Source organism: Manis pentadactyla, chromosome 1 (genome assembly GCF_030020395.1).
Source record: "Manis pentadactyla isolate mManPen7 chromosome 1, mManPen7.hap1, whole genome shotgun sequence".
Classification (NCBI taxonomy): Eukaryota; Metazoa; Chordata; class Mammalia; order Pholidota; family Manidae; genus Manis; species Manis pentadactyla.
The window spans coordinates 135,433,773-135,451,032 of record NC_080019.1 but is presented as its reverse complement, the minus strand read 5'-3'; the positions used below and the strand labels follow the sequence as shown (position 1 = coordinate 135,451,032).

Sequence of the window (17,260 nt, the reverse complement as noted above, 5' to 3'; positions counted from 1 at the left end):
TAACAGTCTCTTAACAACCCATTAAATGTTTCAATAATGAAACACCCCCTTATTTTGTAACCAGTCTCTGCTCTTTTGTACAAATGTCCTTGTTTCCTAGTTTTATTTATTACAAGTTTATAAATTATTTTAGAAATTTGTGGGAAAAAATGGCAATTTAATATTCAGATTCATGCTACCCATAAGTGACCTTAAAAATTCTATTTTAGTATCTTTTAAAAAGCCAACTTCAAAATACTTTATTCCTATTGGCCCCAAACTGGAAACTCAAATGTCTATCAACAGGTGAATGGATAACAAATTATAATACAGTCATAGGATACTAGTCCACAAAAAAGAGGGGGAACAAATTACTGATCCTTGTGCTTATATGGATGAATTTCAAAGCATCCAATTGAGTGAAAAAAGCCAGAGCCAAATAAGTACATACTGTATGATACCATTTACATCAAGTTCTAAGGCAGGCAAATGAAAATTATGGTGACAGAGATCAGAACAGTGGAAGGGAAATGGGGAGCAGAGATTGGAAAGGGGCACAAAGGGGGTGATGGTTGTACAGTTGTATCCATTTATTAAAACTCAAAACCACACTTAAAACTGTGTATTGTATGTAAAGTACACTCCAATTAAAGGTGCATAGATATCTAGTAAGCCACAGGAATCTTATTTCCTGCTTCTGGACTCTTGGGATAGAGGTAATATTAACTTAAGTATCAAAGATTCTCACAAAAAGTAAGAAATTGTTAGATGATTATCTATATAGACTCCTTATGCCTGCAAAATGAAACTCTTCATACAGGTCAAGCATTAAAAAAAGCACTTAAAATATTCACTGAAGCTAACAGATAACAAAATAGTGATTTTATTGTTGTAAAATCTGAAAGACACAAGGATATGCAGTTAACAGTTCCAAAGCAGAGCAATACAAATATATAAATTATTGCAGTTTTAAAAGTGTAACAGCCAAGTAATGTCTAAATAAACTTTTTTGAAACCAACTTGTGTTTTCACTGTTGCAGTTTCTTTTTCTTTTCCCAAAGGTTTTAGCACAATTTTGTAAAATAAATCTGTAATACCAAAGAGAGATTAAAGTTCAATGACCATACTACATGTTACTCAGGTTTAAAGGTTAACACATGTACACAAAGTAGGGATGACATTTAACAGAAATCACTACTGAACACTTTCTAACCTGGCTCTTTTGGAAGCAGAATGGAAATAAGTATTTTGTGTTTGAAAGACACATACATTTCCTAAAATCCCCTTTATGTGCAGTTGAGAAAAAGTTCAACTAACAATTTTTTGGGGGAAAGGTGGAGGGCAATACTTATCTTCATGATTTTTTTCTTTGTTTTACTTTGGTAAGCTTAAAATTCTGGAATAATTCAATATTACTAAAATGCATTTGTAATCTGGACATCTTTTAAACTGAGAAGAATAGGGCAAGTTTATTATAAGTAGGTATGAAAAAAGCTTAATGGTTCACAGCAAGATGAACAAGTTGCTCAATAGGTTAGATACAAGGGAAATTATGAAAGGATGAAGTTAATGAAAATGTGCATGATAGATCGTCGTTATTCTGCACACAGTATTACAGCCTTCCTCCCAGACACCTTTCCTTGTGCCAGAGCCCGACTACCTTATTATTCTGGTAAATAAACTCTCTTCCACCCCACCACCACACAACTTGGCAAGAATAATCTGTTAAGGGTTTTATCTCTTAATGAATTTCTCCATAGGTTTCCTCAAGTAATTATTTCCATCAACCTAAAATTAAAAATTGAACTGAAATCAACTCTCTCTTCTTCACAGTCACTTCTGACCAAAAGGTATTTAAAAATTCTGTAGAGTACTAAACCTTCTGTAAGTACTTAACACTCACATATCTTACTTTAGCACTACCAATAACATCTGTCACTAAATCAGAAAAAAACACTATGGTAACTTTATATGTACCATTTAAGTTTTCATTACATGTAATCTAATTTTGTGTTCACTAACCTCAACCTACTAAACTAGATAATCAAAAAAAAATTTCTACTACAGTTTAGAGCATATACATTTTGTATTACGTTTCACATTAATAAGACAAATGGATTTCTTTTAAAAGCAAACCAAAACCCAAACTGGTAAACATTAACACACACAAATAGATACAAAAATAACTAACAAAAATTGACTAACAAGCCTCAACAGTGTGAACACCAAGGCAAAAAATATATAAACAAAGAAAGCACTTTAAGCCATTTACAGAATGGTACAGAATATGGTAAAATGAAAAACCTGAGAAATCTCAAGATGCCAACAAAAATAGAATATATTTTTGACTATATTTCTGAAATCACTCTCCAACATGAATTTATTTTTAAAATAATCCTCAAATGTATATAAAAATGGGCACTTAGTGGTGTAATGAACATATAATTTTAAATACTAAGAATATTTCTTTGTGTCAGCATTGTGTCTAAGGAACTACATAATGGAACAAAAACACTATTCGGCTACGTACATCATCTGTTATTGGTATTGGTGTCCTAAGTTCATGCGTTTTTTTTTTTTTAAAGACTAATTTGGGTAAATACTAGAATCAAAGGGTGAAAATCTCAAAGTAAATAGATTAGCTTAATTAAAAGGCTGAACAAATTTGAAAATTTTAAAGAGAACAATCTTGTATGGTCAAAATCACTTCTGATTTCAGACTGATTTTTTAAACTCAAATCAACTTGTCTAATTATAAGATCTAACATGAAAAAATATTAGTCTTATTTTAACCCCCAATCACATAAGCTCTGCGAATATTCAACGGCTAATTGGCAGTGGCAGTCTCTTTTGCCATTTTTGAAACTGAAGGTATATATGAGATTTTCTTCTCAACTTCCTCATAAAGTGCTAACAATTGTACATAATAACAAATATGGTCATCAGTATTTGTGAAATATCATAGTCTCTCAAAGAACTCAACTCTGTCCCTTATCCTTATTTTAGCATACCCAATAAATGCATATTCAACCAAGAAAACTAACGGGAATGTAAAATTAGTTTACCAAGTATTTGGATAAAATGCTGTGCAAAACAAACATTTTTTGACTAGAATATTCATCCAAATAAAGTACTAGTATGAGTACTAGCACTGAAGATACTTTTTTTAAGAGCACCTTTCCTTTGGAGAGCTTAAGTAGAAATACCTAAGTGGAATAAATCAGAGTCCCGATTAAAACCTTAATACAGGCACTAAGACCTTAGTACAGGCACAATCTCATCCAACTATTTCAAACTCAAAGCTCCTATTTGCCAGAAACCCTTTAAAGAAATAATTAAGCAAACACTTTCTTTGGATAACACTGTTGTATTCAGTATTACAGCATATGGCTCATATTCTGGAAATATATCCTATCAAATGCAACACTTGCCAAACTTTTTCACTGTCCCTAAGTGATCTAAACAGAAGCACAAATGTGTACAAGCACACTGGCTGGTAACATTCTTAATGAATAATGCCAAAAAACAGTGAAGTCAAATTTGAAAATTGTGACCATAACGACTAAGCACTAAGACACTACTGGCATCATCAGGAAATGTTTTTATCCAATTTGTAAACTTATAAAGGTTTTGATATTGCACACATTCAATTTAAAGCTTACCATAACTAAGGCAATGTATCCCCATTTCCTGGATTTTAAATTCATTTTGGATGACTTAAAGAATTGAGGGAAATTGAAAGCGTCTTTCAAAAGCTCCCTGCAAAAGCTATGTCGTACTTCAAAGAAAACAGAATCAATGAGATATTAATTAATACTCAGGCAAATTTAACACGTTAGGATTACAAAAAGCTGTTTTGAGTAGATGGAGGCATTTCTTTGTTTAGTCAAATACTGTTTGTGTTCAAGACTAAAATCTGACCCAAGCAGTGCAGGCTGCCAAATTTAAGGCAGAAGTCATTCATATCTTTATACATGAAGCTGCCAAGTTAATGGGCTTTTCTGTAGATACTTTCAAGCAAAGGATCATATTTCATAAATACATTCTAAGAACAAATTGAAAACAGAATTTGGGGCCCATTTTAATTCTGCTTTGGTAATAACTTTTACTATATTATTAAAAAACTTAACGAGCTGTTTGAGACAATCTATTAGTTCAGAACTCTGGAAACATCACAGGTAATTTTAAGTTTTAAAGAATATCCTTTTAAAAATGGGCTTATTTCTTGGAATTGGAGGGGTTTTTTTGCCAAGCAATTTTCTCTTTTCCTTTAGATTCTAATGTCTAGAAAAATACCTCACAATACTTTCTTTGGGTACTAATTTTAGTGATGTTGGTAAGAGAATTTGAACACTTCAGGGATTTTTGAACCTTTATCTGAAGTGGCACATAGAGAAATTTTAATTTTTCTCCAAGACTAGACAATTTTGCAGCACAGTTTGAAGATTGTTACATTTGACTTGTGAGGCTTGATTTACTCTGTCCAAATTCTAACACATTAAAGTCTTCAGAATGAAAGAATTAATGAAATAGAAGAGGCATTTACTTCTACGGAGACAAATTGACATACAAAAACTAGATGAGCATCTGCTTCTCAGATCTCCTCAGTTCTGAACTAACTCAGAACTTTTTGTTAGAAAAAAATAATGTATTTTATTTTCTTGGACACTTGCTTTAAAAAGTTATTAATTCCTCTTTCATCCGAATTATTAGAAGTCAAAACAATTCAACTAGATTTCTACTTCAAAATACGTTATCTTTGGAAACAAAATAATAGTTGTAAAAACAGTGTATTAAGAGCATAAAATGCAGTGATCTGAAATATGGGTAAACATTCATACATGAGAGTGTGATATATACAGAGCAATTCAAACACACATTTATAAAGAGAATGGAAAGGTACCTAAAATAGCGATTTTATATATAAAATTTTCATATTAAAATATTGCTAATAAATAAGAGGTGATATTATGAATTCCATTTCCTTCTTAAAAGTTATCTTTAGTAGTTCAGACTAATCTAAGGAGTTTTATAATCTATTGTTTTGACAGGTGAATTACATTAAAATGTTTAATAAAATCACACTGTAACGGTAGTCACAAGTGTAACTTAAGGAGGGCCACTTAGTAATTATGGGAAAAAAGATTCCCCAAATGAACCAAAATAATTAACCCTAGAAGACTAGAGTGTAATGATTTGCTTTATTTGACAAAGACGTTAAATACTGCCTTAAATTTTGCAAATTTAATGACCATAAAAAGTGGACCATAACTTTCTTCAGTATTTTCAAAGTTTGCATGCCTGGCAGGTCAATAAATGGTAGGGCATAAGGGCATAGGAGGTTGAGCATAAGTTTAGTTTAGTGGTTTATGGGTAGATGTGACTTCATTCCTGTTCGGCCCACTTGCAGGCATGGTAACTTGGAATAGTTCTTGAGAAGCTGTTCAATGGCGATGTGGCGGACGTGGAGCTCTGAGGCCAGAGAATCTTTTTCTTGCACTTGGTGTGTTAACTCTTCAAAAACTTCTGTAAAGATTTAAAAGGTAGTTCCATTTTCAGTACACAGAAAACTAACCCCAGATTTATATTTCAAGCACTCTAAGTGAAAAGAATGCATTTGGTGAACGTTTGCAATGAAAGCGATTTGCACCATGGAAACAGTTGTTTTGATCATCCTAGGAAGGTATACACTTTGCACAGCCAACTCGAATACCGTATTTCTCTTCTCCATCAAGTGCCTCTTAAGACTCATAAGCAATGACTATAGAAACATACAGCAGATATGGCAGTTACAACTACCACTGAGATATTTTTCTCTATTTGAATATGACTTACAGATAATGACTGCCTATTAATACCTAGGTCTGGAAACCCCTCTAAGAGGCTTTGGAATCACACTACCTGGATTTTGAATCCTTGTTCCTACTCTTTGGAGTTTCAGGAAAGTTAACTTAAACTATGTTTTAATCTCCTCTCATCTATAACCTTGATAATGATAGGAAGCACCTAACAGGGACACTATGGGGATTAAATGAGATACTTTTAAAGTACTTACCACAGAATAAGTACTTGATAAATATGTTACTATTACTGTTATTATTCTGAGATGCTGTGTGAAGACAGGGGTTAGAACCCTTATTCTGTTATTGATTGAATGCATGATCTTTGGAAGAAATTTAATGTCTCTGAAGTGCAGTTTCCTCACCTAAATGGGAATCAGTTGTAAAAAGAAAAAAAAAAAGACAATTGGAGAATGTGAACACTAACTGGTAACTATTAGTGTTAGCATCATATTTGATGATGTTGAAGAATTACTAGCTGGGTTTTTCTTTTTAGGTGTGATAATGAGGCTGTGATTGCCTAAAAAAATAGTTATGTTTTAGAGAAAATACTTTTTTTGGTTTGTGGACAAAACAGTATGTTGTCTGAGCTTTGTTTCAAAGTAATCCATGCTGGGAGTAGAGGTGGGGCAAGAGGAATGGGTATCAATAGACATGAAGGAAAGTTAGCTATGCTTTTGATAATAGTTGAAGCTGGTGAAAATGGGTCATGGGGTTCATTATACTATTCTCACTACTTTTGTGTTTGAAATTGTTCACAATTAAACCAGGCTATACCACCTGCTTAAAGAACTGTTGGGGAGCGCACCCACGCAGTGCCTGGAATGATAACCAGGTAGTCAGTAAGACATTAATGAGATGGAGGTGAAGCTGTAGTCTCCATTTTCACTTCAAGAAAAACTTATTTCCCCTGCAGTTCATAAAGAAGTTGCTTTCTTACTTTTTTTCCTCTGGAAACTCTTAACAGGTTTTAAAACCATTTCCAAATTTAAATACAGATAAAGCTAGCAGTGCCCTCTCAGGGGATTTTCTACTTCAAAATTTTCACATGCAAGAAGTACTGACACGGATTCTTTACCCTGTATTTGCTGTTGGAGCTTTGCATTCAGTTGCTTTACCTCACGAAGCGTCATCGAATTCACTGAAATGTGAAAATATATTCATTATTATCACAACAACCTGGGAAAATAAGCTGTCTGTACACTAACACAAGATCCTATTTTTAAAAAACATTTGCATTCATCTGCCTATGTAACGTTCAGCAGTGCTCTAGGTTCATTCTCGAACTCCTGCAGTATGGAGTTTTCAAATCCCAACCACAACCCCCAGGAGAAACTCCTTATGTCACTCTCAGTACACCTCCACTTGAAACAAAAGTTTCACCCAAAATACTTATATTACGTCCCTTGGATTCTGATATTTCCCATTCTGTTTCTAAAGTATTAGTCACTACCCAAGTTGATTTTGCTTAAGTTAAGCACTACCATAGTTGAGGATCCACAGTCTGAGAAAAAAACTACTTTCAAGTACCATGGAAATAATCTGAAAAATTAATACGTCTATCTGGTTAGATAACCTTAGATAATTCACATGTAGAATCAAGAAGTTATATAAAAATATACCCCAAATCCCTTGTAGCTCCAAAATCACTTGATTTTAAGTCAATTAAAATTATCTCAGTTTCTGAGAGTTCTTGTGTAAGTAAAGCAGACTGAATGAGTCACTTTTCTAACTTTAAAGTAAGTGCACACATTACCTCTGGTCTTTATGAATGTCAGATTTTTGCTTTTGAAATGCTGCCCCAGTCAGTTAATCTTGTAGGGATTACCAACATGACTGTATGTTAGCCAAAGGCTGAGGCTGCATTTCTAAATAATTATTAACTTTCCAGTTCAGTTTGTTGATTCCATTCAGTTTAGCAATTTAAAATGGCAAACAAATGATGGGACTGCAGAATTCTAATGCTAAGGGCATACTAAGGAGTATTCCAGAGAACCAATGGAGGGTGTTGGGTTCATCCTAGCAAAATTGAGATATCCTATCATTTAAATACCCTATCTACCAAATCTTGCAAATCTAGCAAAATTCTTGGCACATGACATATGTAAAAACAGAAAAATCCCCCAAATACTCCAGCGTTTACCTTTCTCCGCATTTTACTTACATTCCCCTCTGCTGTAATGTGGATGCTGGGTCTCAGCATCAGCCTCTGGACTAGAGAGTGTCTCTTCTTTTTTCTGTGCCTGGTTTTGACTGTGAGGCCATAATACACTATTGTGGTGTAAAGAGGCACCAGAGTCTTGTAGCATAGCAAGCCCAAAGTCTGTATTTTTCTTTTGCTCCAATATTCTTTGCGTACAGTTTGAGAGGCCACCTGTACTTCCATCTATCCACTTTGCAGAATATTTTGGTACTTGGGAGTCAAACTGTGGGAGTAACTTTTTATCTGGCTTATGCCTGAAATTTAACAGATGATGCTGGGGATTTTTGGAACATTCAGAATCTGAATCCAGATCCTTATTTTGTGCATATTGTACAATCCAGTTTATTTTCTTACTCAAAATGGTTTTAACTTCTTCATAAGTACTTTTTGAAAGCTTAGATCGAGTACAATCCTGGTTTGCAATCAAATGGTATTTTTCAAAGCAGTCTCTATGGCCCCTTAACGAACTGGAGTGCAAGAGATTAGATTTTGGTACTCCTATAGAAAAAAAGAAACAGAAGACTTGAGAAAATCTTGTTTTTTATAAGTTGCATTAGGAGGATACAAATCTTAGCAAAATGCAGAGTCACATAGTTTGTAAATTAGATGAAAAATGCTAAAGAATAATGTTATTAATAACATATGGTCTAATAACCTCTGCTTCAGTTTAATTATATATTCAGTAATATTAAATTCTTATGAATAGCAAAGACTTTTAAAGGACTTAATGATTCAATTTTAACTGCAGTTCAGAGACATGTTGTTGCTTACAATATAACAAAATACAACTAAACTGGCAATTTACATTTATAGAATTTTGGCTTTTACATTATAGTGATTTCTTCACTAATACTCCTGAAGTACACACTTGTAAAAATTTCTACTACAAGGCTCAGTAAGAGGAAAGCTTGACAGTTTGTTTTTCAACCAAAACACAGTAAATCATGTTCTTAAATTATTAGCTGTCTTTACTGGGGAAAGATAAACCAGAACCAGAAAAACACATTAATAGAAGCCTCAAAAAGTCAATGAACTGTTAAGATTTATTTTTTTAAGAAAATGAAAGCACCTAAATGGTTTCATATTAAAACTTTATCAAGATAATTTTATCTTCTAGAAGAATTGCATTACACATAATTATTTTTCACATAACAGTAAATTAAATCTGCCAATATATGACAGCTAGCATTATTCTTCAATTCATAAATGTTCATTACACACCATAATAATGGGAATATTCTTATTATTTTTATCTACTAACTTTTAGTAGAGTTTAAGTATACTAACTCAATTGTTTTTAAAATATAAATATATATAGACTATACTTCAAATATACATTTTAAAATATAGAAAACATTCACATGTTTCCTAAGTTCAAGCCTTATTATTAAAGTCAAACAGCAGTGCATTTATATGAAGGTGAATAAGGAAAGTGGAGCCAAGAATTTATGCTTGCCAGAACTAACCAGTCTAAGTCTGTTTAGTTTTGAAAACAGTAAGTGGAGAGCCATTCAGATGCTAGGTTAAAGGAAAAAAAAAAAAAAAGTTTTAGCTGACTCATCAAAAAATTACATTCTGTATTCCTTGTTTTAAACACTGAAGTTGTAACAGTTTTATTAACTGACCTCCAAACTCTGGCTTATAGTAAGATAATGATGCATTTTCACTTTAATGGTGTTAAATCAGGTTTAAAAGCGCTTGTGAGGTTTTAATTTATTCTAAAATAATATAAAGTCAGCCACTGGTAAGACTACTGAGATTGCCTGATCCAGGGCTAAATGGGCTGTCAGTTCCTTCACAAATAAGCTATACGAGTATACGTCCTGAACACTGATACAAGCATATGTGAACGCTTGCGAACAACTGCTCTTAGGATGTAAACTTCCCTATCTCAGACTGAACTTAAAACAGAATTTCATACACATCTTATTTACTCCTTTGTTACTTGCACTTCAATTGTGTAGGTGCATTTTTTTTTTCCCCAATTGGTATTGTCTGATTAGGTCAAATTTCCAGCAAAACTGAAGTACTTAAAAAAAGTACTTAAACAAAACTCTTTTGATAACACACTGTATAACTTTAAAACTAGGTAAATTAGCATAAAAAGCTCACAAACCTTGCTTATTAGAATAGAAACATTAAAAGTTTTGTTATGTATGTTTAGATGATAAATAAGATGAAAGACAGTACAAATTATAGACCAAATAAAATTCCATTCTGCTGACACTAACATTTACTAGTCTGGTTAAATAGCAGGTAGCAGAGAGAACTTGAAACCTGCTTACTTTACTAACTTTGGAAAATGTAGTAGAGCTTCCGTTCTCTTTGTGAACTCTTTTAGGTCTCATTGCCATCAGATGGTTAGCCAATCCCCCAAAGAATCAGTGGTCCCATTCTCAGTCTGTTGTCACAGATCTAATCCATGTAGCAATGACTTAGTTGAATCTAACAACAGTATATTACAAATTTCTCCTTCAGTCTATATGAGAAGAAATTCTCTGGTGTATAAAATGGGTTCTAAGTAGACAGAAAGTAATTTTTGCTGTTAAATTTTGTTCTTTGCTTTTGTATTTATTCTGAAACTGTATTAAAAAAGATAAAAAATTTTATGAAAGAACGAACTTAGTGATGTACCCTAGAGCTTCAACAATAGGACAATATAATAGGTGTCCTATCTGAAGAATAATGTGGGCTTCTGAAGTTGAAGATATCTTTTATCCAATGTTGCTTCTTAGTAGTAACTTTTATGTAATGTAATATAACTTTTCTTTTTCCAGAAACAATTTTTCTTTTAGCTTTTACTTTAATCCCTAAATGAATGCTAGGAACCCAGAGAAGTACATGATTATATGCATATAAGTAATCTGTTGAGATGAAGAGTGTATCAGAGAATATTCAGTTTACTGTGAAAATACAGAAATGTAACATAAATTTCACATTCTTTCAGATAATCATGAGGAAAAAAACCCTATTAAAGACATGAAAAAAGTGTCATAAGTAAGAAATGTTCTGAATATAGGGAGGCATTTCCACTTAGACATCCCACAGGCATCTCAAACTCACCCTGCCTAAAAGATACTCCTTTTCCTTCATTCCCATCACCCAAACTCAGTTCTCTAAGTCAGGCACCACCAACTGCTCAAGGGAGCAACCTGAGCAGCCTCCCTGATAGCATCCCTCATCCCCCCACCATCTCAGATGTTTTGCTGTCCATCTTAATAGGTTTTTGCCCCTTGTAATCTAGCAGTACGATCTCTCACATCCTTCTTTTCTCAGTCTCTACTTCTACGATACCAAATGGGGTCATCATCATCGCTTCTGAAGAGTTCTCGCCTCTTCTAAGAAGGCTTTTCTAGCCAATACACCTGAGTTAGTTTATCACACCGGATTTTACAATTGCTTCTTCACTGGTCTTTTTCTCCAGCTAGTTCTGTGAGAAAGGCAGCCTTACCCTCAGTGTCATAGTGCCTGGCTCATCGTGAGTACTCAAGCAAAAGCAGAAAATTGAAAAAGGAAAATTAAGATTGAAAAAAAACCCCAAAGCTTATTACCAATTATCATTCAAGGTCTACTGCAGTGAAGTTTTGCCCATTCTAGCAAGGGAACCAGGATGTGCAGTTTTGCCAGCTGCTCAGAGGTTAATTAAAGGCATCTTCCATGGAAGTTACTCCTATACTTAGTTTCATGGACCATTAGTTTCAAAATTGATGAGTGGCTTTAATACAGAGATGGCAGTCCTGCAGCATTTTTCAATCTGCCAAGCAAAATCATCAATTTCCACTCATTTAATATGTTTTTAATAGAAATTTGTAAGCAGTGAACATATAAGGTTATTTTATGTAAACTGTACCTCGTTAATCCAGATCTGTACCTCTAACTTCTTTAGCTTGCTAAAAATTTAAAACTTGACTGAATTTTAAAGTTTAATTTAAAAAGATGCGTTTTATAAACACAGTTGAAAATATTTCATGCAGAAGCAGAGGAAAAAAATATGTTGACTACTTCATATACTTGAACAACTTACTTTTTAATCTAGAAAAGCATGTGAGTAGACCACTTAATTTGTATCAGCAATATATATGTCATTTTATAAACTATTGAAGTGATTTTGTTTTTTCTACCTTGTCAGTTCAAATTAATAAGAGAAACAGCCATTGCTATCATCAGAGATCACAGTGAGTTTCCCAACTGACTTTTCAATTTTAATTGCATTTACAAGTGTAAACAGATCTGAGGACTAATTTGTTTCCTCAGCAGCTTTCGAAAGGGAATGAATCTAAATGCAATTAAATGAGTTAATATTTTTAAGGCGCTGAGTTGTAAGGAATTTCCAAACCAGTTCAACAAAAATTACACTACAACTTCCTTACTAATAAAAACTCTGGAGGCCAATGGTAACTGACCTAATATTACAAGAACTTTGAAACATACCTCAAAAATGTCCATATAATTTTTTGTTATGAGGTCATTATTATTAGAGAACCAAGAGTGCTATTTTCTTTCTTTCTTTTTTTTTTTTAAGTCTTAGTTTATTCTGGAGAAAGGCCACTTCAAAATTTAATACAGGCAGTATATTTCTGTATGAACAGTGGTATTTTAAAAAGTTAAGCTGTTTCTATTTAATAGTTTTCTTTCTCTTTCTCTTTTCCCACTTTTATCTCTGATTTTGTTATACCATTCTCACATACTTTGAAAACCCTCCCACTAACCCATCTGGCATGCTATCCCCATTTCTATTCTCTATGTCCCTTTTTAAGATCAATTTACTTTGAAATCTTGTTAAACCCATAGAAGAGCAAAAGCCATTCAAATATAGATCTTCTTATCTACCTACCTCTGTTACCTTTTTAAAATAATGATATTTCCATGCTCATATTTAATCTGCCTATAGTAGTAACATAATTTTTTCCCCCCCTAGTAAGATGATACTGAAATGGCACTAAAAAAATAGCCACAAAAACTAAAACACTTACTAAGTTCTATCATCTGTCCCATTATCCTCGGCTTTCACTCCTAGCCTCCTGAAGACTTTACGATTTGGTGGTAATGAGGTAAGCTAAGCAATCTCTTCCTGATGGCTTCCCAGCTGGTCCTTTCAAACAACACTGTCTCCCAGCTGGCTACACTGATGCCACTAGGCTCTACTTAACACCTTCCTGAAGCCCATCATCTGACTGACTTAGTCTCTGTCAGTTAGACTTCACTTTGAATTTGATTACTGTATTTCATTTTCCAAAGGGATGGATGGCTTCATATAATTTGGAACTCTGTAGAGTTACAAAGTAGAGCTTTGTAATAGAGCAAATATAATACAACCAGTAGTTGGATGTAGAGCTATAATACATGCTGCTACATCAGCAGCAGACTGGAATGCTCTAAGAGAGTGAGCACTTGTACTTCAAACTATAAACAGAATTAGAGAACTGGCAGTATTGGCTTTCCAAATGGTGGGTTTGTGTGTTCTTTCCTAATATTTAAGTAAGGCAAGAAAATTTAGTTGTAAGTTCCAGGTTGCTAACATGCTGTGAAGAAATTTTAAACACATGGCCTGCAAACAAGACCAACATTTGTGCATCGATTCATGCAGTACTGCTTTTTAGAGGATCATGTTTTGTCCAGCTTAAATAATTTTCCAAGGGTTAAGGTTTTCTTTTTATAATGATCTTATCTTGGTTGCTAAGAAAGGGAGAACAAGTACCTACATGTTTACATGCTGGCCATATTACGAAGTAATCCCGTGTTTCTTTAAGCAATTGTTAATTGTAGAAATTGGAAGATAGCTAAATGTTGCCATACCAAGAAAGACTACAAGGACTGAGATGTTATATCTGTTTTTGAGGATCAGATTTCCATTTCTGATAAAAGGAATAGAGGAAAAGCTTTGTAAGTAGAGTTGACACACTTACAGCCTGAAGTCTGGATCTATACTGCAGATAAGATTTAGCCTGCAAGCATTTTAAAAGGAAAAAAAAAAGATCACATACAATTTTCAATGTCTTGGTTTCTCTTAACAAAATCAGAAGATTGGCCAACAACTGGTTAGTTAACAAGCAGCAGCTACTACCTGAAAATAGGGCAAGTGCTCTTCAATTCAAAACAAGTTAATCATTTCCTTCATTAGAACAGGTACCTATGGCTGAGCAGTTCTACAGCCATGTTGGTCAGTGACTGTACTATGGTCGTGCAGTGCCAGAGGTCTGGATTGCTTTGGTGTAAATACTCCTTCATCAACAATGCTTCCACATCCAACTTGACCAGGCTCTTCTGCATCTGCTGAGCAAGAAGCAGCAGCCACACCATGATTCAGGAAGAGTTAATACCATTTTATCTACTGTCATCAGAGCCACTTAGTGGTAGGATGCCCTCAAATTATCTATCCTGTTAAGGACTAACAACAGGAGATTAGTCCAAAGGTGGGAAAGCAAGGATGATAGCTAGAGCACCTGCTTCCTTCCTGAACCTACCACAGAACAGGCTTTTATGCTTGGAAATTTTTCAACTGTGCTGTGTGCAGAGAGTACTGTGACAAAGAGTGTGCGCTCCCCTCCCCCTCAAGTTATTCAGAGTCTGTCATGGTCAAGTACCAAACATAGTGTTTAAAAGTAATAGGTAATTTCTTATCTCTACATTGCTAGCAGATGGAATACTGGCAGCCATACTAAGCCAATACACAGATGGGTTCAGCCACTTGCTTTTTCACATTTTAAGAATCACTCGCCTTAAGAAAGACATAACAACAGGTGGTCTTTAGACAGATTTCAGCTTAGAGATGTTTATTCTATTTGAAAGTTTTTTTGTGTGCTAGGGATTAAGCAGTTAAAGCAGCTTAATCCAATAAAATGAATTACAAGGACAAATTTCAGTGTGCAAAGAGTTCAGAGTAATAGTGTTAAAAGATAAACCTCAACCTCGGATAACCAAGGGATCCAGGGTGGAACTGAGTTCTTGCACTGACAGGAGAAGCAAGAATTGCAAATGACTTGTCAAAAAGAAAACCTCTCTCTCAGTGAATTTTCCTTTTTCACTATAACAGTTGGAAAATTGGGGAAACACACCTACATAACAACTGTTGATTACTAACAAAAAATAACAGTACACACCCAATTCTACTCCTTAATTTAGCTATCTGTTTTTTAACCAGCAATGTCCAACACAACTTTCTGTGGCAATGGCCATGTTGTATACCTATGATCTCCAAGAGGGTGGCCATTAGCCCACATGTGGCTCTGGGCATTTAAAATGTAGCCAGTGTTACTGAGGAACTAAAGTTTAATTTTATCTAACTTTAATTACCAACTTAAATTTAAATAACTAACATTGTGGCTAGGCTACCAAACTGGACAGGGTAGTTTGTCTACAGGTAATTACTCAGCAAAAGGATACTTGAATGAGAACAAGGATCTTATTGATGGTCTAATATGGGACAACAAGCTCACAGCAGTATACAATATAAAAAGTCAAATTAATTTTTCTAGTACATTTATTTCAAATTTAGACTATAATTCTTAAGTGACACAATTAAAATTATTTATAAAAAGTTTTAAATTAACAATGCAACAGACCCAAGTAACCCTCTACTTGTTCTATTATCCACCAAATGGCTCTAATTGACCCTACTGACATTTATTCTAAGTTTTTTGTGAATGAAGTTGCCAGAATGGACTCCTAAAAAGCTATTCAAATTAACTATAATGACTGAGTTGACACTTTCAATTATCCACTTATATGTGGCATATGGCGACACTAATTTGCAGGAAAAAACTTTTTCCCAATGACAGACAAGGTTAAAAAAATAAATAAATGATATTTAAACAAAAGAGAGTCTGAAAAAATGCTGTCATAGTAACACCAGATAAATGGAGGCAGACCATTATGACAAGGTAAGTTTATAGGTTTGATAGCGAGAAATGTGATAGACATATTATTAACCGTTTGCCCTTGATCTCTGAACTGCTATCTGCCCATTTAACATCCTGAATTATTTACTTTCTTACAAAGAAAAACAAAATGAAAAGCTGTCCTGCAGCTATTTTAAAATGTCAGTTTTGCATCTCAACTTCTTTGTACATATTTGAATCACTGCTCCTTAAATTCTCGTTGACTATTCCCTAACTAAATGTTTTATAGCAGCTTCAAACAGAGATATATCAGCTAGTGAATTTGAAAATTAAGGCTGTTGGGAAATAACCACTACAACTCACCAACTATTTGCTAAGAAAAACTGAAGCAGTAAAGTCAAAATGGATCAAAGACCTGAATGTTAAGTCATGAAACCATAAAACTCTTATTAGAAAACATAGGCAAAAATTGCTTGAATATAAACATGAGCAACTTTTTCCTGAACGCATCTCCTTGGGCAGGGGTAACAAAATAAAAAATGAACAAATGTGACTATATCATGCTAAAAAGCTTCTGTACAGCAAAAGACACCATCAGTAGAACAAAAAGGCATCCAATAGTATGGGAGAATATATTTGGAAATAACATATCTGACAAGGGGTTAACATCCAAAACTAATACAAGGAACTCACATGCCTCAATACCCAAAAAGCAAATAACCCTATTCAAAAATGGGCAGAGGATATGAACAGACACTTCTCCAAAGAAATGCAGATGGCCAACAGGCACATGAAAATATGCTCCACATCGCTAATTATCAGGGAAATGCAAATATCCTAAGACAATGAGATATCACCTCACACCGGTTAGCATGGCCAACATAGAAAAGACTAGGAACAACAAATGCTGGCGAGGATGTGGAGAAAGGGGAACCCTCCTACACTGCTGGTGGGAATGTAAATTAGTTCAACCATTGTGGAAAGCAGTATGGAGGTTCCTCAAAAAGCTCAAAATAGAAATACCATTTGACTCAGGAATTCCACTCCTAGGCATTTACCCTACGAATGCAGGAGCACAGTTTGAAAAAGACACATGCACCCCTATGTTTATCACAGCACTATTTACAATAGCCAAGAAATGGAAACAACCTAAGTGTCCATCAGTAGATGAATGGATAAAGGAGATGTGGTACATATACACAATGGAATATTATTCAGCTATAAGAACACAAATCCTACCATTTGCAACAACATGGATGGAGCTAGAGGGTATTATGCTCAGTGAAATAAGCCAGTTGGAGAAAGACAAGTACCAAATGATTTCACTCATCTGTGGAGCATAAGAACAGAGCAAAAACTGAAGGAACAAAACAGCAGCAGACTCACAGAACCCAAGAATG

The 17,260-nt window shown here is 34.2% G+C and overlaps 1 protein-coding gene across 3 annotated transcripts in view; it reads right to left on the bottom strand.

Moving 5' to 3' along the window:
- Positions 1-846: 846 nt before the first annotated feature.
- Positions 847-17,260, bottom strand: part of C1H21orf91 (chromosome 1 C21orf91 homolog) — a 33,664-nt gene continuing 17,250 nt past the window's right edge. For all 3 annotated transcript variants that reach the window (XM_036881509.2, XM_036881507.2, XM_036881508.2), the window contains exons 3-5: positions 7,984-8,520; positions 6,898-6,960; positions 847-5,505 (exon numbers count right to left, since the gene is read on the bottom strand). In XM_036881509.2, the coding sequence (XP_036737404.2) occupies positions 5,339-5,505; positions 6,898-6,960; positions 7,984-8,520 (767 nt within the window). In that variant the 3' untranslated portion in view covers positions 847-5,338. The remainder of the gene's footprint in view (positions 5,506-6,897; positions 6,961-7,983; positions 8,521-17,260) is intronic.